General features: G+C 41.1%; 1 protein-coding gene across 4 annotated transcripts in view; it reads left to right on the plus strand.

Annotated features, from left to right (window-relative positions):
- Positions 1-25,139, plus strand: part of SHANK2 (SH3 and multiple ankyrin repeat domains 2) — a 339,902-nt gene extending 314,763 nt beyond the window's left edge. For 2 of the 4 annotated variants that reach the window (XM_061343497.1, XM_061343499.1), the window contains 5 exons: positions 4,078-4,137; positions 4,380-4,510; positions 5,821-5,932; positions 7,022-9,434; positions 20,967-25,139. In XM_061343497.1, coding sequence (XP_061199481.1) covers positions 4,078-4,137; positions 4,380-4,510; positions 5,821-5,932; positions 7,022-9,434; positions 20,967-21,540 — 3,290 coding nt within the window. In that variant the 3' untranslated portion in view covers positions 21,541-25,139. The remainder of the gene's footprint in view (positions 1-4,077; positions 4,138-4,379; positions 4,511-5,820; positions 5,933-7,021; positions 9,435-20,966) is intronic. The other 2 variants (XM_061343498.1, XM_061343500.1) reach the window with 1 other exon arrangement.
- The last annotated feature ends 205 nt before the right edge of the window (positions 25,140-25,344 follow it).

The raw sequence follows: 25,344 nt of genomic DNA on the forward strand, positions 1-25,344 counted from the left end.
TCATACCTCATATTTATCTTTTGGGGCCTGTTACAGTGATGTGCCACCAGATCTATCTAGGCACCTGACTCTCATTTTCAAAGTTCCTTTTATGATGGATCTGGTGGTTTGATGGGCAGCATTATAATTTTTCCTCTGAGAGAGTCTGGGGATTGGAAACAGGAGTCACTAAGCAATGAGTTCTGTGGGGATAAGAACCATCTCCTGCAACAAATCTATGAGGAGGAGACTGTCCCCTGTAATTATCATAGATATTAATTATGAAAGAAAAAGAAAAAAAAAAAAGAAAAAGCAACTTGCCTAGCAGCCAGACCTCTTGAGAATGTAAAAGTCAGGACGTGCTGTTGGGTACTGTGCTACTCTGTCTGTGATTTAAGAGCTTTTCATCAGAGACGACCTACATGTTGATAAAATGCAACTCCTTTCTGTGCCTTTAGGCCGTGTAATTTCCTGAGGGCTGGCACCCTGAGCAGAGCACGGGTCCAGTTTGTAACCCACGGGGCAGATGGAAATGCAGTTTACAATAAATTATTTTATATCTGTTGGTGCTGCCTCTCTCGGGGGAATTTAATCTAGTGGCACTCAAATTGCTATATGCATGCAGAGGCATTAGACTGGCTTATACATGTGGTATCCCTGACAGTTCTCCGAAAGGATGCTGTTACCAGGAGCCCCTTGAGCAGTGGTAACTGATGATCACAGGTGTAGCATGGCTCCTGTGTTTGACTCTCAACATTGCCGTTGTAACTTCTCGTAAAGGTTCAGAAGAGTTTATATGACAAAGCAGTGATGAATTCCTCCTCTGGCAAATACTAGAGAATAACTGTAGGCCTAAAACTCCTCTTCTGTGATGACCACCGAGCTGCACTCTCTGTCCAGTGAGCCACAGACTCTTCTTCCCTGTCTTTCTGCGAGACTGAAGTTATTCAGAATAGAACAACTACTGTTTGGTTCTCCTGCCAGCCAGCCATAGATTGCTCCCTTAGAAGTGTGTGTGTGTGTGTGTGTGCTTGTGCCTCTACTTTGCTAAATGACCGGTTTAACCATGAAATGCAGCTGGCATGGCCAACCTCCAGCGTAGGTTTTTTCCACTAAGGAATCTTTTCTTCCCTTCCACCTACGTCCAGCTGCGTCCCTTTGAAGAACACCATTGGAGGCGTGCTTTTTTGGCCATGTGGTCCACACACCTCACACCAGATGTAAATTTTTGCACCCATTCTGTGGCTATTTCATATCTCTCTAGTTTAAACTGTTTGTAAAAGAGAATTTCCAACACAAGCTTGTAAGATTCCCCTCTCACTGGTACAAGGAATGCATGCTGCAGAGTACTGAAGATCACAAGGAGGTTGGGAGACAAGCTGATTAGTAAGCCTGACAAATTATTCCAGTACGTGCTGCCTTTTGAATGTGTGTTTCTGGTGCATACATGGTTTGCACACTGGTACTGTGGATATGAACAGTGAAAGGCAAAGGCAAGTGAAAGTTTGTCTCAGTCTGCTTCCGTCTTATTTCTTTGGGATGAGTTGGAATGCAGCTAAATACAATTCAGCCAGTTCATTTTCTTGGCCTAATGAGCACGTTTGATAATGCAGTGAGAATGTTTTTACTTTACGTAGTGCTTTCATGTCAGAAGTGTGGTGCAGTTGCGGCCTGATGCTGAGATTCTGACGTATCCTGCAGGACCCGCCACGTAGCTGCTGCCATGTAGAATAAAGCTCATTCCACGTGCTGGCTGCTCCTGTAGCTTCAGATTTTTTGTGGTAGTTTCAAAATTACAACCTCCACTCTACCTTTGCTTTCTGATCAAAGGGCAGTAGAGCTAAAGAAGAAGCTGCACAGATACAGCAGCACTGATGTTGGAAATACTACATGAGGAACCTCTAAAGAGCTCCTTGCAGAGCAGCTTAAGCTTTAACCTGCTCTCCTCTCCCATATCTAAGTGCTGTAGCTAGACTCAGCAAGGCACAAAGCACCCTTTGAATGGGAGCAGCTATAGGGACTGAAAACCTGTCTACAGACAAGAAACCTGCAATAAACCTACACAAACCAAAGATTTTTCCAAATGGCGACAGTAGATGGTATTAAGAATTGGTACCAACTGATATTTTGGTCAGATCCAAAGTTAGGATCTGACTTGTAGTATTGTCTAGCAAAATCAGTGCAGTTGGAGGGTATGTATGTTTCATCCCCAAACAAATATTTCCATGCTTTTCAAGTGTCTGTCATAGCCTCATCACTCTTTCCCTGTAGCTTTTTGTTGTCTGAATGGGTATATGGTTACATGTGTCTGTTAAAAATAAAGGGGATCAGTTCATACATGGTATATTTATATTTCTTGTTTACAGATTTTGAGTACCTACTGCTTCAGTTTCCAAAGCTTCCTTCTTTCTCTATCCCAAAGACCAGCTGTTTGGCTTCTGGGATGCTAAAAAGGGTGGGAGAGACTTAACAGGAAATCTCTGCCCAGTTGAAGCTCTTGGTGATAGATCCCCTGGGAATGATTCTACAGTCTAGCCATATTTTTGCTGTACAGTTCAAATGTCCATGGTTACACCATTGCTTTCTGATGCCTTTTGCTGAGCAGAAGTGCAGATATTTTTCTTTCAGAAGTTCACAGTTTGTGTTACAAAGTCTCATGAAATGTGAAGTTTTTGAATACGTGATGATTTTAAGATTTCTTTTTTCCTTTTCTCCTTCCACTGGATGATTTAAAACCTACAAAAATAAAGCAGACCAATGAAAAGAATTGAATGCTAACCTCAGTTGAAAAGCAACAGCAACACTACTCTTATGAGACAGTTTTCAACAGTGTTCAGCTTACTGGTTCTGCTCAACCTTTTCCTTTCCTGCCTGCTCCCTGACCCTCTGTGACAGTGAAATACCCACTTCTAGGACAACCTTCTTCCTAACCAGCAGGCTAAAAGGTCTTCCCTCTCTTCTTCTCCTGTTTAAATTATCATCCTTGCATCAGCCAGATCTACTGTTTAGAGGGATCAAAAGCTCTTTTCCTCCTGCCTTATTCCCATCCATATTCATATCCAGGGCCCTGAGTGCGCTGCTCTCCAGTGAGAGGTAAAATTTAACTCCCTAAACCTGATACTTGCCATAGTAACACCATCACTAGACAACCACAACCCTGTGTTGTTTACATCTGTAGTAGCCTCATGAAGTAGCTATCCTTGTTTGCTAAAGCAAATATTTGGGACATGGATCTAATTGCTGAAAAGTAACTTTGCCCCGACTCACATTATGGAAGCCTAGGAGCCAGGCTGAGGTATTCACTCACATAAATAGCACAGGCTATATAACTAATCCTTACTTTGGTGAAACTTCAAAGGAAAAAACCACTAGATTAGCATGATACAGAAAAGCAAATGCAATGTAAGGCATAGTAAGGGAACATGCTGGTATGATTCAAGTTGGATTTTAGCACAGATTCAAACATTGAACTTTTTTGCTGGCTTAGGCTAGTTATTTAATTTCTCCATGCCTTAGTTTCATAATAGTAGAAGTGGCAATAAAGGAGCTGTCAGGCTATAATTAGCTGATAAGATGGTACTTGGAGGTCTTCCGTCTGAGGCAGTGATGTTCTGTATTAAATGCTGATGAGCCTTGCTTGTGACCAGAGTTGGAGACAGGGCTAAAACTAACACTCAGCTTTGGAATATCTTGATTAAAGTTTCCCTATATTTTATCGTCACAGCATATAATAGATCAGAATCCCAAATCCAAATGTTAAAGTTCTCATTCAGATTTGGACTTTGTCTGTTTGGTCTGTTTCTGACCACAGCTAAATATATTCCTAGACTGTTCAGTTATTAAAGTACAAAATACGTACAAAAGATTCATTTAAAGGATGCAGTTACTAATAATGCTAATCTGAATATCCAAGAGTGTGAAGAAATTAGGATGTGATTGTTTAAGGAGAATAGGCATAAAAGAGCACTTCTGGAGTACTTGTTATTGTCCAAAATATCGCTGAACTTCTGATGGCTAAGTACAGTCTGCTTATCTCTATTTGAAACAGTGCTGTACGGATTCATTATTTCTAAAGGTCTTCTTTCCATTTCTATATAGATATTCTCCCTTCACATTTTGAAGGTTTGAAGAAGAGGATTGTTTTTCGAGTCACACTAAGTAAACATTGAATGCATGCAGGCTTAAAACTAAAGCATGCATGTTCTGTAGCAGCAATAAAAAGTGCTCGGCTTGCACGACTTCTGATGCTCAAGCGTTGCCTTGTTAAAATGCCAAAAAAAAAAAAAACTTTTTCTTTGCATTTTTTTGAGAAGTAAATCTCTTCCTTTGACCTTGCAATACTGAACTTTTCAGTTGTGGGACAAATGATATTTATTTTACTGAATACTTTTATATTACAGATAAGGTGGATGAAATAGTACCAGTTTCCAAGCCATCAAGAATTGCAGACAATGCAACTGTGGACTCAAGAGTGGCAACTATTAAACAGCGGCCTTCTAGTAGATGTTTTCCCTCAGCTACAGATATGAATGTGAGTGGTAGCTATGAAGTACTGCTTTCATTTCAGAAACTGTTTGAAGGGGGGGGGGGGGGATTTGGCAGTGTACAAGGCATACAACAGAACTGAGTTTATGAACATTGCTTTATATACTCATTTTGCTTTTATTATCTTGTAACTTTAAGGCATGGTGTACTCTGCATTGTTAATAATAGCTTTTTAACACAAGTCAGCATTCCCCTTGTAGAACTTTTCTCATTGCATCCTTATTCTGAGACTGTCCCATCAACAGCGTTGCTACTCCAGTGTTACTCACACAGATGTGAACTTATTCTGCCTTTAATCTGAACTGGTGAGACCCCATAAATTCTGAACTTGAAGGTGTCAATACAACGCTAACCCCAAGCTAAAAAACTTTGCTCAAAATCAAGGTATGCTATTTCAGTTTCAGCACCAAGAGTTAGTGCAGCCATAGAGTTTTCACTAATGTGAAGGTTTCTTCTACTGCAAGTTTTTTATTATTAATAATGGCATATATAATATCTGGATTAAATAACACAGGATTATTTGTAAGGGAAGAATTTACATTAATGCTATAGCATGTATTAAAAACTTAAACTCCAGAACTTTGAAATTGGATTGTTCAGTTGCACAGTTTGCTCTTACAGAACTTTGCATGTGAAAAATAATTGGTTTTACTGCATGTTAAATGTATTTTTCCATTACCTACGCCTCCAAAAGAGCATCAGATCTGGTACAACAAACACTTGGGCTGGAAGGAAATTAAGGCTGTTCTAAGAGGGAGAAAACAAATAGATTCATGATGATCCACAAGAAGGAGGGACAGTTGAGTGCATATTGGGATTCAGGTGATGTTCCTCAGTTCCTAGCTGAGATGCTCACTGCCAGTGTAACCTTGTGCTAAACGCCTTGAGTCTGTCCTCCAGGGATAGGTCTGTTCTTCAGAAGCAAAGAGAGCATACAGCTTGGTGCAGAGTGAATGCTGACACCTATGCATGTTTTTGAAGTGAATGACACAAAAGGTAATTGCTCATGCTTCATGTTTCTTGCTGCACACACAAAATGTGCTGGAATCTGAACATATTGCTTTGTAATTTCAACTAACTCCACTTACAGCCGTTTTCATTTTATGAACATGGAACTAAAGCCCAGATTTCCCTTTCTCTTCACTTCCTCTCCAAAATAATACCAAATCTGTTATTTTCCATAACAACTCTAAAAGGGACAGGGGTTTAGCAGATGTGACAGCAGAGTTACTTACATGTGAGAGAAAGATTTGCATGCTTTAATGCTTGTGGGGTTTTTTGTTTGCTTTTTTGTAGTCCATGTATGAGAGACAGGGTATTGCTGTGATGACGCCCACTGTACCAGGGAGTCCTCAAGGTCCTTTTCTGGGTATACCTCGGGGTACAATGAGAAGACAAAAATCTATAGGTAAAATGCTTCTGATGTATAGTTTGCTTATGCATTAATCACATAATTTTAGTAACTTTGCTTCTTTCTTAAAGCATCTTTACCTCAGTGAATGACTGTTTAATTTTTATGCGAAGTTCATTAGAAGTTTGTGTGTAAGATGGTATTTCCACAGGCTGCTTTGATGGCAGTAGGCAAGTATTATGGAACTTTAATTACTTTCTTTAGAAAGTTCCCTCTAACAGGGAAGGGCAGTGAGAAGGGAACAAATTATCAGTACAAGCACTTTACAGTGCATTACCCAAGGCAAAATTATATTTCTTTTTATTTTGGTATTGAGGCAAAAGCATTGTAATGTAGTGTAGCTTACAAAGAAATCCCTATTGATGAAATGGAACAAAATTCACCTCTTTTCCATTCCAAATTATGACAATAGATGATTTTACAGAACAGAAAAAAGCCAAATTTAGGCTTGTTTTGTTCTCTAGGAGTAATCTTAGTAGTGATGTTTTTCAGTTTAGAAACGCATTAAGCTGGTGTAAAATTAGCATCTGAATTATCCCAATATTATCCAGTTTATTTATGTTAAAAGCCGTATTTGTAATAATACAATGTCATCTTTTGAAATGAAACATTATGAATTTTTTTCCCCAATAGAATCTTTGCAGTCACTTTGCTAAGTTTCAAATGCATCTTAAAAATTCATTAGTTTCGAAGTTGCATTATTATGTGCATTTATAGAGTGGGAGAGCAAGGCATAAACTACTCTTCTGCACAGAATGTCTTCCCTGTTCAGTAATTTTCAAAGCAAATGTGTTTCTCTACAGCTACCTTGGTGATACCTAAACCCAAAGCGTTTGCCTACACATCAGTGATCAGTTTAATTAAAATTCTGTAGCATCCTTTTTAATTCTGGCATCCAGGTTTATGGAATTTCAACAGGAAAGAATGCTTATGGTAGGAATCAACCAAAAGCCCTCTTTTGTAACTTTGCATATGCCTCAAGTCATGTGAAATGCACCCTGGCACTTTTAGGTTGGATACAGAAATAATACAATTTGAGGGATCCCAGTGGAAGACTGTGTTTTAAATATACTTTCTGATTTTTAGGAATAACAGAGGAAGAACGGCAGTTTTTGGCTCCTCCTATGCTGAAGTTTACCAGAAGTCTTTCAATGCCTGACACCTCTGAAGATATCCCACCACCACCACAGTCCTTACCTCCTTCACCACCACCACCTTCTCCCTCTCTGTACAACTCCCCCAAATCCCTGACATCAAGGAGCTATGGAACTATTAAACCTCCATTTAATCAGAATTCAGGTGCAAAAATTACTTTGGTTAGGCCTGAGAGTGTGGGAACAATGATAAGGGACAAGGGGATCTATTTCAGACGAGAACTGGACCGATACTCTCTGGACTCTGAAGACCTGTACAATCGGAGTGCTGCATCTCAGGCAAATTTCAGGAACAAGAGGGGTCAGATGCCAGAAAATCCCTATTCTGAGGTTGGGAAGATTGCAAGCAAAGCAGTTTACGTGCCGGCCAAACCAGCGAGGCGGAAGGGGATGCTGGTGAAACAATCGAATGTTGAAGACAGTCCAGAAAAGACCTGCTCCATTCCAATCCCGACAATTATTGTGAAAGAGCCATCCACCAGCAGCAGTGGGAAAAGCAGCCAAGGGAGCAGCATGGAAATTGATCCTCAGTCCTCAGAGCAACCTGGGCAACTTCGACCCGACGATAGCTTAGGTGTCAGCAGTCCATTTGCAGCAGCCATCGCTGGAGCGGTGAGGGACAGGGAGAAGAGGCTGGAAGCAAGGCGTAATTCTCCAGCCTTTCTCTCCACAGACCTGGGAGATGAGGATGTTGGACTAACACCACCAACACCACGTATGAGGCAATCTAAATTTACTGATGAAGCAATGTTTAGTAGTGAGGATGGTTTTAGACAGCTTATGTCACCGTCTCCAATTCCCGCACCTAGAGAGCCTGAAAATCTTTTTAATAGCAGTGAACCCAGCAATCAAAGTGATTCAAGGACATTAAATGCTCAGTCCAAAACGAAAGGTACTGAAAACAGTACAGTGGCAGCTAAGTCCGCAAATGCACCCAGCTCAGATAGTTATGTTCACCCAGTCACAGGAAAGCTATTAGATCCAAACTCACCACTAGCCCTCGCTCTCTCTGCCAGGGACAGAGCCATGAAAGAACAAACCCAGCAGATTCCAGGCAAAGGAGACACTGTTAAAGCTGACCTTAATAAACCACTTTACATCGATACAAAGCTGAGACCCAATATGGAAACGACTTTTCCCGTTACTGCTCCTGTCGCTAGGCAAAACACTCGTGGCCCATTGAGACGGCAGGAGACCGAGAACAAGTATGAAACAGATGCAGGGAAAGAAAAGAAAGCGGAGGAGAAGAAGAACATGTTAATAAACATTGTGGATACTTCACAGCAGAAGTCAGCTGGCTTGTTAATGGTTCATACTGTGGACACAGTGAAGTCAGACGAAGCGCCCGAAGATGAAGAGGAAAAGAGCACTGAAGTGGAATCCAACCCTGAAAACTCCCCACCAGAGAGGCCAGAGGGGAGTGAGGAAGCGGAAAGCGAGCTGACCGTGCCTGCTGAGCCTGAGCCACCGGCATCTCCCTGCAAAACCATCGTAGCAGCGAGCTCTGTGGACGACCCCGTCATCCTGCCGTTCCGCATCCCTCCACCGCCCTTAGCTTCCATTGATATGGATGAGGAGTTCATGTTCACTGAGCCACTACCACCCCCCTTGGAGTTTGCCAACAGCTTTGATATCCCCGACGACCGCGCGGCTCCCGGTTCGGCTCTAACAGAGATGGTTACGCAAAGAAAGAATGGCACACCTTCACCCGCGCCATTTGCCCCCAGCCAGGCAACCAATTCCATAGACAGTAAAAAGCAAGTGGCTCTTTCAAACTGTTTGCCTGCCTCCTTTCTGCCACCCCCTGACAGCTTTGATAACGTCACTGACTCTGGGATTGAGGAGGTAGACAGTCGGAGTAGTAGTGACCATCACTTAGAGACAACCAGCACTATCTCAACGGTGTCCAGCATCTCTACCTTGTCCTCGGAAGGTGGGGAGAACGTGGATACTTGTACAGTCTATGCAGATGGGCAAACATTTCTGGTGGACAAACCCCCAGTACCTCCTAAGCCAAAAATGAAGCCCATAATCAACAAAAGCAATGCACTTTACAAGGATACGCTAATTGAAGAAACTGTAGACAGCTTTGTTATCCCTCCTCCCGCTCCTCCCCCCCCTCCGATCAGTGCTCAGCCCAATATGGCTAAAGTTGTTCCCCAAAGGACATCTAAGCTATGGGGTGACATGACGGAGGTGAAAAGCCCAATTCTCTCAGGCCCAAAGGCTAATGTTATTAGTGAATTGAACTCAATACTGCAGCAAATGAACAGAGAGAAATCCTCAAAGCCAGGGGAAGGATTGGAGTCACCTACAGGAACAAAAACTGCAAGTCTCAGTACAAGGTAAACGTAATAACTAAATCATTTCTAATAAAGGCTGGATGTTTTCCATCCCTTCACTAACTTCTCCTGTAAAGCACATAGACTAAAGAGGAATGTAGTCTCTACTGCACAGGTTTGCTTAATGAATATTCTGTGATAAACAGTTTTACATTCCTATGTTACCAACATTTGTGTAATATACACCACAGGACAGGAGCTTTCCCAATTTTCTCCAATTTCAAAGAGAGTTTCCACAAACCTTTCAGTTGTTTTGGTGAGTTACTTAGATTTATTTTTCAGTAGTATTTTTCTCTCTTAAAAAAAAAAACCTCATAAAATGTGGTGATAATTTAATTTTTCATCAGTGCCATAAATTATTTTGGCTTCAGACAGGGGAGAAAAGTGGTTTTGCCTTGGCTTAATCCACATTCACTGTGTCATGTCATTTGATTCATGCTGATACCTCTCCTAATCCACTTTAGCATGAAGTATAAATCTGTCTTAGGAAATCACTCCTTGAAATCACTTTGCACTACTCGTGTTCTTACTAAACAGTAATTTATCTTCTCTACCACTTAGCATTACAGGTTTTAAGTTCGTACTTTCTATTGCACATGCTTGTTAGTGAACAGTCTCTGATGTTTGCAGGTTCAAGGAGGAAGGAGGTGGCTTATTTCTGCCAACAGCAGCATCCCCAGTAGTGCAGTGCAGTACATATGCATATAAGTGGCTCCTGAAAGGTACTTAGGTGATAAGTAACTTCCAGTAGTCAGACACCATTGGGTAAATGTGTAATTGTGTAGCCACATTTGTGTGGGATATGGACATAATATCCACGATTATGAAGAAAAAAAGGTAATTGTGTTAGTTTTATTGAGAGCCTGAGGTATTTCTTTTGTGGTGTGGTTTGGCCTTACATACAGCACATAAATGTACCTTTTGCTGAAGTACTGCACATTGTTTGTCCCATACTGCTCCATAGAAATACATTCTTTGCAGAAAGACAACGCTGACTTTGTTTTTATAGAAAGGATACCATTTAAGTAAATTTTATTACAATTACTCTGCTGGATATGGACTAACTCAGCCACTGTTCTTTGCATGCATGAAGATAATCTGGTTTTAGGGGAAGGGTGGATCTGTTAGTTGCAAATGATTGCTCATTCAGAAATCAGTGTAATCAAAAGCTTCAGCATCAGGTAGTTATATCATCTCCTGGAAGATGGAAATCATCAAACTGGTGGCAGGGAGATATTTGGTTATGCACGCACATCTATATACACATATATATGATATATATCATTTGGTTTATAGAATGAAGAGTTGGAAAAAAAACCTTGAAATTCTGGAATTCCTACCAGTGACACTTGATTAAATGGAGTAAAAATTGAGTTGTCTGTACAAGAAAAGCCTTAATACATGAAAAAACAATACAGTGAAAACTGTGTAAGAAGAACAATATAGACTGGTTGAAGACAGTCCTTAAAGTTAGCACAGCTCTACATTTGAGAATACCTCGGGCAAGCATAAAATCAATGCTGGTGCACTAAGCTGGAATTTACATAAGTCTTGTCTTGCAGATGACTGACATTTCGTTTCATATTATTTGTCTTATGTCTTCAAGAGTACTATTTTTGCTAGCTGTTGATTGTGTTTCTTGGTAAGCCATATAAAGCTATATGTTAATCCATGTTGCCTCTAGCTTCGTATGGGCTGTGGAGAAAGGACAAGGGGTGATGGGTTTAAACTGAAACAGGGGAAGTTGAGGTTAGATATAAGGAAGAAGTTTTTTACTGTGTGGGTGGTGAGGCACTGGAATGGGTTACCCAAAGAAGTGGTAAATGTTCCATCCCTGGCAGTGTTCGAGGCCAGGTAGGACAGGGCTTGAGTGACATGGTCTAGGGGAAGGTGTCCCTGCCTATGGCAGGGGGTTGGAACTGAATGATCTTAAGATCCTTTCCAACCCTAGCTATTTTGTGATTCTATGATTCTATGATGTATAACATTATTTATCATCTTTTATATTTAAACTGATATTTATTTCCAGGTTACAGAAGAGATCTTTAGCATCCTTATTTCTTAGAAAATAACTGAGGCTAGCAACTACCATGCACTGTGAATATGCCAAAGTGTTATCATTCCCAAGAGGAAAATGAAAAGTAGTAGCAAACCAAGATACATCTTTTTCATGAAAAGACATTTAAACAGGTGTAAAAGCTGAAAACAAAACCATTTAAAAGCTACTACATCACTTCACTGAAGAAAAACAAACTTACATTTTAGAGAAATATCTGACTTGGGCAGTCGTAGCAAGTTATGTTGCTTTTCTGTCCTTTAGCTTTTTTAATTCTTATAACTCAGCTCTGACAAATTACATTATGGAATACAGATACTCAGATTAGAAACCAAAGCACACAAAGCATTATTGCAGTGTGGCTGAAATCCTGCTTCTTTCCTGAAAAGTAAACCTAAAAAGGCATCTTTTCAAACTAGAGAGAGGATCTCAGGGTATAACAGTACTGAGAGGACTATAAGGCAATAAAGAGGTGGACAGTGGCTAAAGAAGCAAAACTCTTGGCTGCCCTTTGACTTTGGAAGAAAATGACACCTCCGCAGAATTCCCATTGGGAATGGAAGGTGAGACAACTGTATTTTGGTTCCTTCTGTTTTTAAAACTAATGTGATTGCATTATTTTTCAGTTGAGGTGAACTGAAGATACTAAAATGATTGGCAAAGGTTACTCAGGATTTCTTTTTTAAGCTAAGCAATAAATCAGAGACAGCAGAAGTGAGCCAACTATCCACAGATACTAAAAGTGTTTTTTAAAAGGTGCTGCAGGCAATTCCTTGTCATCTTAACAGGAGTGAGGTAGAAAGATGTAAATGGAGAAGTTCACTTGTAGAATCAGCTGTCCTACGTGTGAAGCAGCGGTGGTTTGGTATGTGGTGCCTGGCTGCACCTGTGCCCAGCTCCTGCCTGCCCCTGGAGCAAGGCTGACACTTTCCCCTCTCTCTGAGCTTCACCAGCTCATCAGCAGGGGTGGATGAGAGAGGATTGACTTCTGAGCTTGATAAAGAGTGTGAAACAGGGGGCAAAAGGCTAATAGCAAAATTTGTCACGGTGGAGAAAACACTCTGATTTCATTTTGGTGTGCTCTGTATGTTTATGCCCTGAACTGCCGCATTAAATTTCACTTCTGTTCTCAAAGGTGCCTGCAGAAGAGTGATGGATGCATGGTAAATGCTTCCCAGACAAAGGCTGGCGTTTTTTACTCCTTTTACTGTTGCCTTATGTTTTAAGAAGTGAAATAAATTACAGCCTTTCTAGCCCAGTTGCACAACTGGCATCATTTCTCACAAAGCTGTCAAAGATTACGACCAAGGAATACCATGTTGCCAAAATTCCAAGTATTACAGCTAATATTTAAATTTTAAGCTATAATTCCTAGAGGTTTTGGATTCCTTTGTAACTATGAGGTAGCATTAGAAAGGGAGTGAGGATTTTTAGCTCAGGGAAAGAAGGGATTCTGCTAAATTAAAGGACAACTCATTGGCAGTGGTAATAAATGAATATGCCTGTCCATATCCTTCAGCCAAGGAGAAGTACTGGGAGGTGTTATAAATAGGAACATTGTTCACAGGCTCGCTTGGATGATGTGCACAACACTAGCAGTGCGATGAAATTACAAATATAGATTTGCTCATTGGGACATACATGAAGTTACAGGAATCCTAATATCACTATAGAATATCACAGGAGTTACTTTTGCACAGCCAGTAGACACTTAATTGTAGTTCACTCACGGCGATTGCCCTGTTAGAGTAGCACAGAGGTGAATTAAATTGTAGGTAGTTGTGTAATGGCTTGCTACAGGAACCCATAAAAATACCTTCTCTCTATGTTTTTGATAAATGAGGATTAGGAAGAGATAGTTCGACAGTACTGAGCAGCACTTCTCTCTCAATTATTACATTAAAAAATGTCCCTAGACTTGCTTTTTTCTCTGCACATTGCTTTAGCAGTAATTTTACATGGTGTATTTATAGTTTTATGTGGTTCTTATGGAGACACTGAGTTTCAAGATTTTTAAATAGAGCATGGAAACGTTTGGCTGCTTACCATCTGCTGCTCAGCAGCAATGACCAGCCGTGGGATAGGAAAAAGGAGACTGGTAGGGGAAGGAAGAGGAGGAAGAAGCAAAAGGATGTGCTTGCTTACTTTGTACTAATAAAAGCATAATTAAAGGGTTTGATCAGAAGATTCTGGAACAGAACTCCAGATCCCACTCCCAATTTTGGCCATCATTTACTTCAAGATATTTTGGTCATCAGGCCTGGTGATAGAGTTTGTATCTGCTGTGTCCATGTCATGAGGCCACAACATCCAACCGCCACTTCCTCCATTTTTGCCTATCCTTCCTTACAGGAAAGGTTGAGGCTGTTTGGATTCAGGGTTCATTTGACCCAGAACTAAAGCCCCAGTGATGAGCTCTGGTTGCAACTCCCTTTCCAAATTTGGATATGCACAGGTACAGAGATGGGAAAACCCAGCCCGGGAGAGCCCTGCAGCTTGGCAGGGGATGCTCTGCTGTCAGCATGTAATGATAGTATCAACCACAGTGCTATAAATACAGCGGTGCTATAAATTCACTTGAGAGGCTACTGACTTTTATATGGAGCTGATAAAAGAAATGGGGAGAAGACTAATGCAGGGGTGTTTATCAGGTTAGGGGAGGAGTGCTCGCTCTGTCTCTGAACCCAGCAGTCGCATAGCAACATAATGATCAAGTGCAAGCCTGTGAGATCCACTGAATAATGTCAGCTTGATTAATGCTGAATAGACCCAGTGGCTGGGAAGGAGAAAAGCCACAGCTCCCAGTGGAAACTACATCCTTCCCTCCAGCTCCAATGTGCTAAGAAGGGCTAATGAACAGCAACTGCCACTGCTGCCATCCCGACACCAGAATGATCAATGGCTTTGCCATAGGGAGAAACAATTTCTATTTCAAACGGTGCTTATGTTTCTCCATCTGTATTTGTATAATGCCCCTGTGGCCTCTGGGGCAGTTTAGGCATCACTCCTGGAAGTGGGGAATGCTCGTTATGAATGTGGCAGTTATGCAGGATGCTTCAGCATGCAGGATTGGGTCCTCTAGGAAAAATAACCTGGACTGTGTTGGCATAACAAGTTTAAACAGCAAAACTCCCTATGGCCAGGGGGTTTGTCCATCTCTGATGGGGTTTTTTATGACTACCTGGAAAAATTCCCATTTTTTCACAAACAGGTAAGGCATCAATGAGCTTAGCAGCGAGTCCTGCGTAGAGACTAATCCTATATTTGGTTTGTTGTAAAGGGTGTCTGGATTTCACAGATGATGAAATACGTATCTTGTGTGGATAATTCTCAAGCTTTGATTTTCCAGTTTACTGCTGTCCCATTAGATTCATTTCATTTCCTTAACTGTTTGTCAGCCATTTTCACAGGATTGCTTGCTTTGTCAGTAAATTTTGCAGTGTTTCAGTCATTCCATTTTGTCATTTTTATTTGCTGTCATGACTGCTGTTGTCAGAAGAGGGTCATGCTGAAGTGCCATGAAGTAAGTGACGACCATAAAGCATATAGTATTCTATGTTATATACATTCTGCTTCTTTTTAATGCTCACTCATTGTTATTGCATTTTAGTGATTTTGGTGTTGACTTTGTTACAAAGTGCAGTGTGGATTAAATCATCCTAATCCAGAAATGGTAGCCATTCCAGAACCAGCCATAGGATGTCATCTGAAACTGAACTAAAAGCTACTTTCATCAGAGAAGTATTCAAACAAGCATGAGCACGTACGCCCAGATTCCTGAACTTGTCTGAGCACCTAAATAAGGGGGGTGATTTTCAAGTATGCCATAATTCTGCTGGATCTTTAGAGGTGAGAGGGGTGGGAAGGGATGCTTAGAGCAGTTTTACATACCTGTGTGAGGGGAAGAGTAAAGACAAAATAGCCCTCAAAAGAATTAAGATCTGCAGCAGTTATCACTGTCCAGTCTTTCATCCTTGGAAATTGTGGGGTTTCCCCCTTTCTCCTCTCAGCTTCCCTTGACCATTTTTCCTGCAGCTCTCCAAGGACAGAGAGCTGAGGCCATCTCCCTGTCCTCTGCCCCATCAGCACCATTTCCTTACTGCCACTTTCGAGACATTTTTGCCACTTGGATGGAAGCTGATGATCTTGAACAGCCTTCCACAGACCTCAGTGATTATTCTTCGCTCCTGCTGAAGTGTTACCTGCCACAGACACTAACCATTTCTCAGTTCTTCTCACTAAAATAACACTATTACGAGAAGCTCTGTATCCTGCCAGTCATCACATCAGCCCTTGCTCTTAATCTTCCCCAAAACCAGATAGTTATTGTCTTGCTTTCCTACCATTCAATTTTCATTTGACAGTCCAAAAATAAAGTAAAAATATAAGAGGTGAAGGCAAAGTTTTGGGTTGATGTGTTCTCAAAATGTGTAAGATGTTTCTTGCAGTACCTCTGTATAGGAACTTGGTTCGCTTATTGGTTCTCTTGGTTGTTAAGACTTTTTTCTCTAATACAGTGGAAGAAACAGTGAGTCTTTTGGCAAGTTACAGGACAAAACAGCTCCCATGAGAGCATAATGATTGTTTGGTTCAAGTGAGCCATCTTTCACCGATTCACTTCTGATATTAATTTAACAGTAAATTGGAATCCTGAATTTCTGGCATAGAAGCTGTTTTGATGGCTTTTATACTCAGAAGCTGCATCATTGTGAGATAGGAATTATATATTGTGATTTTAATGTGAAGCAACATAATGGGCATTGCAGACAGTGCAGTCTTACAGCAACAAATGTTTGTAAATTACTACCATATGCTGATTTGAACAGAGTAAATCTTATTTAAAATAATTATCAGACTTTTCACCTTTCTAAAATGAAATTTGGGGTTAGGCAGGTTTAATATGGATTTAATATGTTTTGTGTAACAGATGATCAAATAAGGCATAAGAAATTGCTCTTACTAAAAATCTGGAGAAGCCACAATACAACAAAACCGTGCCTGCTTTCCAGCTGGAATGTGCCTGTTCCTTGTTGACCAGGAAACCTATCAGCCATAACATACAAGGCAGCCGATGGTTTCAGGGCTGTATCTGCATAACAGATTGTGTTGGAGATGTCATAAATTACAATTTAGGATGCACAGGAGTCACACAAATAGGCATGTTTTTCCCTCGGATTGCAATTACAGTACAGCAGTCTCTGTTACATGCTGGAGTTGACTTGGCAGGTGAAAGAAGGGAAAAAGAAAGGGGAAAAATGAATCTTGGAGTTCAGGACTTTAAACTGAAAGCCTGGCAATGCAGCCGTGGGTTTCAGCAGTTGTACATGACCTTCATGAGGGCCATATCTGCGTGTGAAGGCTGCAGAGCTGAGAGCAGAGCCGGCTGAAGCACAGCAGCTGGAGCCTTGCAGGTTGCTGAGTAGTTCTGGAGGCAGCAGGGACCTCAAGCTGCTGTGGTTAAAACTTGCCCTAAACTGCTATTGCACCAGTGGGGCCATGTGCTGACTCACAGACCTGTCTGTGTGCCCACATGTGTGGAGAACTAATAACTTCTTGCAGAATGTGTTACTGTAGGATTAAGTCTGTTAATATTAACAAAGTGCTTTGAGTTTTCTGCCCATAGAAGCTGTGGCTGCCCCATCCCTGGCAGTGTTCAAGGCCAGGTTGGACAGGGCTTGGAGCAGCCTGCTCTAGTGGAAGGTGTCCCTGCCCATGGTAGGGGCATGGAGCTAATAAGCTTTAGTTCCCTTCCAACCCAAACCAGTCTGTGATTCTATGATTCTATGATAAAAGGGTTAATATATATGATAGCTTCAGTACTGCTGTGGCTGGTATTGAAACCTCATAATCAGGTAAAATGAAACATTTTCTTAGCAGTGCTCCAGAGCTGTATTTTTGACAGTCAGTAGCCCTGAACCAATATCTTGGAAAAAGCAAGACGCCCACAGATCTTTTAGTATTGCTTGTAACTGTGCACAGCCATTGCTTTCATCCAGGCTAGCAGAAAGCGAAGTACAAGGTTGTTTGTATTGCTTTGCTCACCCACTACTACTGCCCATGGGTCTGAGGTCATAGAATCATAGAATAGTTAGGGTTGGAAAGGACCTTAAGATCATCCAGTTCCAACCCCCCTACCATGGGCAGGGACACCTCGCTCTAAACCATGTCACCCAAGGCTCTGTCCAACCTGGCCTTGAACATTGCCAGGGCTGGAGCATTCACAACTTCCATGGGCAACCCATTCCAGTGCCTCACCACCTAAACAGGAAATAATTTCCTTCTTATATCCAATCTAAACTTCCCCTGTTTCAGTTTTAACCCGTTACCCCTTGTCCTATCACTACAGTCCCTAATGAAGAGTCCCCCCAGCATCCCTATAGGCCCCCTTCAGATACTGGAAGGCTGCTCTGAGGTCTCCCCGCAGCCTTCTCTTCTCCAGGCTGAACAGCCCCAACTTTCTCAGCCGATCTTCATATGGGAGGTGCTCCAGCCCCTGATCATCCTTGTGGCCTCCTCTGGACTTGTTCCAACAGTTCCATGTCCTTTTTATGTTGAGGACTCCAGAACTGTACACGATACTAGGTCAGGTGACACTAGTCCAAGGAATACGTAAAACAAGAGCCTGCAGTTTACTTTTGAGTGTTTTGTTTTAGTGGCTTAATATACTTTCTTTAAAGGAACAGTGGCAGTGATTTCCTGAACAAGGATGGGCAGGGAGTCTGTGAAAGGAACAATAGAGAGAAGGAGCAGCAAAAGTGAGTTACAAAGCAGAAGGTGTACACTTTGCCTGGAGCTGTCAGTCAAGTAACAGAAATGATCTTTCAGCATCTGGCATAACAGAAGATAGATTCCATCATCCATTTGATATTGCCACAATGAGTGTGAGTACAAAAGCATGATTTCTAGTATTTGTAACACAGGAAACTTAAGTAAAAGGGTAATTGCAGGTAAGGAGATTGGGAATCATTTTCACATTCATATAAAATCCTGCTTTTCTTGCAGTCACTGTGGCAGCATTATCCCAGCCTTTAGCAGAGCAGGGTTTTTGTTGATTTAAAATCATATCATGCCTTATAAAATGTGTGTGACTCCTAATGCTAAGTTAAAGTAGGTAGAAATAACTTGCTCCCCTTGTTTAGTAGAATTTAATAGTTTCTTGCGATTGACTGTCTGTTTCTAAGAATGCTTAGCTCCAGTCCTGGAAGACAAGGAGAGCCATTAAGCCCCCAAAACCTCACAGGAAACACTCAAAACCTTGCCAAGTGTTTCCTTTCTTTGTTGAATTGCAAAGACGTAAGTGCTACAAGTATTGTTCCTACTGTGTTTTAAGTGAAGTACCAGTCTCTCAACACTCAAAAAGATCCCCCTGTTCACATTGAAATATATGGAACAATCTGTGGGAGACTGGTGAGATTGCTTATGTGAATAACATGTACATGCTCCAAACAGTTATTCTTAGTGCTTTCTTAATAACACAGTATTGGAGCTTGATTTGAATGAGTCTCACTGTGATACGAGCATGCTTTGAATCTCAGTGCTGTAGTGCTGCAGGTTACCTGATGTCTGTGTTTGTTAATTATGTGCCAAAGCCCCAGAGGTGATATAGGGAGTATGTAGCTCACAGGGCTCACAACAGCCAGCAGCAGACCAAGGAACTGCTGAAGAATGTCTCCAGTTCAGTACAAGCAAGGACTGCAGGAAGGCTCATACAGAGGAGGGGGTTAATAGTCCATTTACCATCTTTTTAATTGAAATTTTAACCACTCTTCTATTCAGGATGTGGGTGACCGAAGTCAAGTCACTCACTGTGGAGTTCATAATGACAGCACACTGGGAGCAGCCCCAGTGAGACAGGTTAATCCTACACCCCACATCGTCCTTCCCAGCAGCCACATTACTCTGCAGGAAGGAGCAAAGCCATCACAGTTACTTAGGACAAAGCAGCACAAGAGGGCCTCTCATTTATGAAGTGGATCTAGTGAAGTGACGTACCTCAGAGAGAACAGATGTGGGCTTTGACCCCTGCTATGTGGATCTGTTCTGGTACTTGATTTGGTGGCAGTGAATACAAAATCTTTAAGCAGTGACTTAGGAAGAGATGGCAGTTTCTTCCATAACAGCACTTTAAATCTTCCTTCTTTGGCTCCATAAGATCTTTGCTGCACACTGGTGAATCTGCATCATTAATGAAAGCATCTGTATCTGACATCATGCACTCAGGTCATCTTCAGTTCTATGCAGGTATGACAGATCAGACCTGTGGGCCATCTGGTATTTGGATACTGAGGGCTTCAGTCAGGGTCTAGGTTAGAAATCTAACCATCCAGTTTGTCCTCTGGAGTCTGTGGCATCACTTCAAGGATAAATAAATCCTTCCATTGGTCTGGAAGTGTTTGAAATTAGTTGTCTGAAGGATTTCCTAGTTGGCAGGGTATTTTAGAGGAGAAAAACTCTGGAACTTAAGGTACGCAGGGGTTCTGTGGAAGATCCTGAAGTGCACACTCTTGACTGGCAGACTTTTCTCATGAGAAGTAAGGGCTCTGGGGTTAAGGATGTTATGTTACGATCAAACCTGAACCTGGATCTTCTGCTTCTAAATTTGTTCTGTAGCCACCAGACAAAAGCAGACTCATCTGCTCATTCCCCAGCCTCCCATCAGAGCTGACCTCTTGGCAAGCTTCACACCTGCTTAGTTTGTAATCTAGAATTTCCTTTAGGCAAGAGATAGGTGCCAGTGACCTCATCACAACCACATCACCTCTGGGCATGCACAGAACAAGAATTTTTTCTCTAAGTTTTGTAGTGGATCTGCCAAGGTACCATTTCTGTATAGAAAGAAAGGCCCTTTATGAACTTTGGAAGGACTGTCATTTTTAAAGCACAAAAAGGCCACCTGAACAGAATAGGAAATAAGAGAAGCTCGTGCAATGCATTCTGTGGACAAATGGGAATACAAACATACCCTAAAATACAAACATACCATGAAATGCATTGAGTAGATGTCCAGAATCCATTGGATCCTGTACTACTGTTATTAGCTGTGCTATCTAACTGTGTGTAAAACTGGAAGGTTAAAACTGAACTGTAGGATCCCTCCCCTCCATGCAACAAAAGGAAGACCAACTCCTGATGGCACTTCTTGGGAAGCACAAGGTGCTTGTGTGCTTATTCCACTTGGTGTTTCTCATTTAACCATGAATTAATTTGGTGTAGCTTTAAAAAGGAAGAATGTGCTCTGGAAGGTATTTTCCTGAACTGCTCATGAGCAAAGGTTTTGTTTTTAACTATGGCTTACCATTGATGATTGTTTTATGGAAAAGGTTTAATGATAACCATCATAGTACTTTTAACCTGATAGTGCTCATTAAAAAATGGAAATATTGAAGCATTCCAAACCCGTATTTACCACGTGTTGATATGGACAGCCCTTCAGCTGGTGGCTGATGTATCTAACTCTCCATGTCTGTTTACCGTTTCAGGAGCACGGAAGTCATGAGTACTGTCTCAGGTACACGAAGTACAACAATCACTTTTACTGTCCGACCTGGAACCAGCCAGCCGATCACACTGCAGAGCAGGTCCCCAGACTATGACAGTAGGACCTCAGGAGCAAGGCATGCTCCAAGCCCTGTGGTTTCACCAACAGAGATCAATAAAGACATCATGCCTGCTCCTCTGACTGCTTCTGCTTCAGCTTCATCTCCTTCTCCAACTTTGTCCGATGTATTTAGCCTACCCAGCCAGCCCCCTTCAGGGGACTTATTTGGCTTGACCACAGGGCGCAGCAGGTCTCCTTCTCCCTCAATATTACAACAGCCAATCTCAAATAAGCCTTTTACAACTAAGCCTGTCCACCTGTGGACTAAACCAGATGTGGCAGATTGGTTGGAAAGTCTAAACTTAGGTGAACATAAAGAAACATTTATGGACAATGAAATAGATGGCACTCATTTACCAAATCTACAAAAGGAAGATCTGATAGACCTTGGAGTGACTAGAGTTGGGCACAGAATGAACATAGAAAGAGCTTTGAAACAGCTGCTGGACAGATAAGAATAGCTATTTTGCCTCACAAACTTCTGTTGATAACTAGAGATGGGCTGGTACTGAAATACCCCAAATGCCTTGTCTGTCTGCGAGTGCCAGCAAAATTGGGGGGGGAGGGGGAAAACAGTTCAATTTCTGGTACTCAGGTAATGCAGACTCTGTGCTACATGCCCAAGCAGAAATTAAATGTTTTACACGAGTGGGGCCATTTTATTTCAAAGCTGTGGGGAGATACGAGAGAGAGAGAGAGAAAATTGTTAACTTCAAAAATCCTATCTCTTGATACTGCCCTTCTGCTGGAACCGTTACATGCCGCTTTGCTTTCCATTTAGAATTGCAAGCAGATCACTTTTGTATTGAAAAGCACTATATTCTCTTCTTGACATTCAGTCTCCAAGCAGGCTTCCTTCCCCAGCCCTTAGTTCATTTTAAGAGGACAGATTGCTTCATTGCCATTCAGACCCATTTTTATCGGTAGCAGAGGCAAAGACAGGTGCTGGAGTTCATATTACTGTTTTTTACTAGTTTAGGTCTCTGACTTGTTGGCAGTGAAGCTGGTTGTTCTGCTGGAATTAGTTCAAAGGTAACCTTGCTCTGTTTTACCTGGTATTTCTTTATTTCTGCAGTTATACGTAGCACTCTTCCAAGGTGGCAGAACAAGTTCAATACATGCTCCATTGACTTGACCTGTAAGACGATGCAGACGTTGCGTAAAATCCGAGGAGGAATGCACACTTAGAGGTACAACAAAATGAAGCTAGTTTGAACCTGAGACCCCCAGTTTTCAACCAGCTAAACTACTGCTAAGTTGCAATATGAACTCTGCAAGCCAGTAAAAAATTGGGGTTTGGGACAGATGCATCTTTGGACCTCACAGTCAGATACTCAAATATGCCAAGCCCCAGAGACGCTGGTTAATTCAGTGAGTGGTAAGTGCTTAGTTAGTTTGAACATCAGGCCAAGAAAGAAGAAAAAGATAGATGAATGTTCCCATTGAAGTCAATGGGAAGGTTGCCAGTGTTTTAAGTGAAGAGAGGGATTTCAGCCTGTTAGCAGAAATGGGAACATTTCAACTCATAAGAAAAGCAAAAAAAGGTAAGAAGGTAATGCCAGGATGGAGAGTAGTAGAGAGTATCTTGGCATGTGTGTGTTCCGAGGGCCAGGAGAGTTGGGTAGGCATCCAACTTCCCATTTTTATCCACGTTAACAGGTATTGGCTTCTTGGCAAGGAGAGCAGGCTGAGCACCTTGGGGGCTCCAGCCATTTCTTTGCATGGCTGTTGGTGCGGTCACAGGATTGATGCACACACCCTGTGGCCTAGTGTCGACTCGGGTGGTGGGGAAAAAACTTGAGGGTTTTCCAGGAGACTTCAGTCAGCAGGGGAGAAATACACAGATTTGGTTAAAAATCTGACTTTCCTTTTTATTTCATTTTTTTTTTAAAGTTAACAAATCTCTCTCTGCATGTTTGAGCTCCCCTTGTAATTTACACCTCTTCATAGCTGTGAGTTTTGTAGGTCTTTATTAACGTAATACTCAAGACATTCAAGGTGGGTAAATTGTGTGTGGACAGCTAGACTGCCTACCTACCATCCTTCCAGGTTCTCTTACGCTTTGGAAGGTACCTGAACTTTCTTTCCTTGCTATGGTCCTTGATATGGTCCAGCCTATCTCTAATTTTTTTATTGTGATTATTTTTGCTCACAAACAAGTGTCTAATTAGGTCTGCAACAGCCCTAGTATGAGTACATAAAGTTTAGCATTTTAAATATCTTTCTTTACTGCAAGTTTAAATAGTTGTACAGATAGTTTATAAGCACAATATTTTAAGAAAATAAGTGGCTGGTCTACTGGCAGCCTTTGTGCCACTTCAGTGCTAGGAAGTTAAAAACAAAAAAAAACCATAAAAAGACAAAAAAAAACACTAAAAAAATAAAATAAAACTTTTGTGGTTTACTACTATTTCTGTGGAATAATGATAAAGTCTTGACCTTTTTAAAAATCAACCTCATTTGGATGCATCTGAACCAGCAGAGCTATGTTATATTTTCTATCTTTGCTAGAACTTCTACAAAGGAGGATGAATCTTTCTTCAGAAGTGGTTAACAGTTACCAATTCATTGGATACTCATAAAATACAACTTACTTAGCTTCCTGCCCCCTTTACGGAACAACAAAGATCCTTTGACTTAAGACCTGTTACTATATTTGTATTTGAAAGTTCCAAGTAACCTTGTAATAAAAACCAAGTGCTGAGGCATTTTCCTTTGAGGATTACTGAGTTTTTCCGTAGGCGGTGTAGAAATCGGCAGTGTCATCCAGATAGGTGATACAGGCAACTCGAGGCCATCAAATCCTTTTTAAGAGGTGTAAAAATGGTGATTTAGCCATCATTGTCTTCCATTTGGTGATACGACAGAATTCAGTAAATAAACCACTAATGCCATGCTCTCTTCTTTTTTTGTTTCTTTGGGTACAGTTGATCTTACCTCTGTAACATGTGCCAGAAAATGCATTAGGAAATACGGTAGTACAAGCAAATGTAGAAGTTGACTTTTAAGCTGCTTTTTAATCACATTCTTGTTGAATTTACGTTGAACACGTGCTGACATACACGGTAAATTACAGGTGACAGTAATCCCTTTCTTACACAGGTGTGTTTCTTGCTCGTGGATCTTTTCAGGTACTGAAAGACTAGGTACAATATACCGTTAGTAGAAAAGAGGTTTAAAGAGCTAATGAAATAGTTTATTTTTTACCTTGTGTCTTACAAAGTAAAGGTGAGGAGACCTGGGTGGACCTAATTTCCCCACTAAAATACCCCTCTGCCAAGAGGAATCGGTCTCTAGCTCTGTGCGAGGATCTTGCTCCAGAAAGCAATAGTAACAGATAACGACATTGCCTCCGAGTATTTTCACCAGTCTGGAAATGTTGGGGGGGAGGAGAGAAGACCCATTTCTTTCATGCTACTATGATAGTGCAAACCAAGTTGTTAGAGATCTCTGAACTACATTCTCATATTCTGGGTTTTAGGATCAACTTTTGTTTATATACTGTAATTTAAATAAATTGCATTTACATGCCTAGTTTCTGTAATATTTGTGTATACAATACCAAAACCTTACAAGATGTAAATTGTGTATAACTGCACAGACTCCTTGCCCTAGGTGTCTGAGAACATTTTAAGTTGAATTCATATATTATAAAATGACTAGATGTGACTGTTGATTTACAGAATTTACATATCACAAAAGTTAATTATTTGTGGGATTTAAGTTAAGAAAAATAGTGCTTTTTTTCCTCCGTTCTTAAAGAGCATTACCCAGTTGATCTGGCGATGATTATGTGTATGAGCCACAAATATTGATGATTTTTTTCCATTACATCTTTTCTTTTCTTTTCTAGATATTACTCTGTTTCTCGCTATAGTTTGTGTAACAACTTGTGTTCACGTTCTCTATGTTGCTGTAATTTTTGTGCTTTAATTCCTCTGATTTCGACTGATTAAACAAATCAAGCTCCTGTAACTTGCACTTTTCCCCAATCCTTAATACTCTTGTATGGCAACCAAAATTACTGTAAGAAATAAATATAATATTGCACTAAGGTTGTGGTTCTGATTGCAAACAGAGAACACTGTCTGGATTTTCATTAAAAAAAAGAAGTTGCCAACCCCCTTGCAATCTGTTCTTGAAAGCGCATAAAATGCTTTAACAAAATGCAGATAAAGGTGAAATAATTGCTTTACCTTTTTATTTCTTCTCTTTCTTTTGGTTAAAGCATTCCTTATGCCAAACACTAATTCATTTCC

Source organism: Neopsephotus bourkii, unplaced genomic scaffold (assembly GCF_033783945.1).
Source record: "Neopsephotus bourkii isolate Nb327-2 ecotype Australia unplaced genomic scaffold, CSIRO-AGI_Nbou_v1 NB_1825, whole genome shotgun sequence".
NCBI lineage: Eukaryota > Metazoa > Chordata > Aves > Psittaciformes > Psittacidae > Neopsephotus > Neopsephotus bourkii.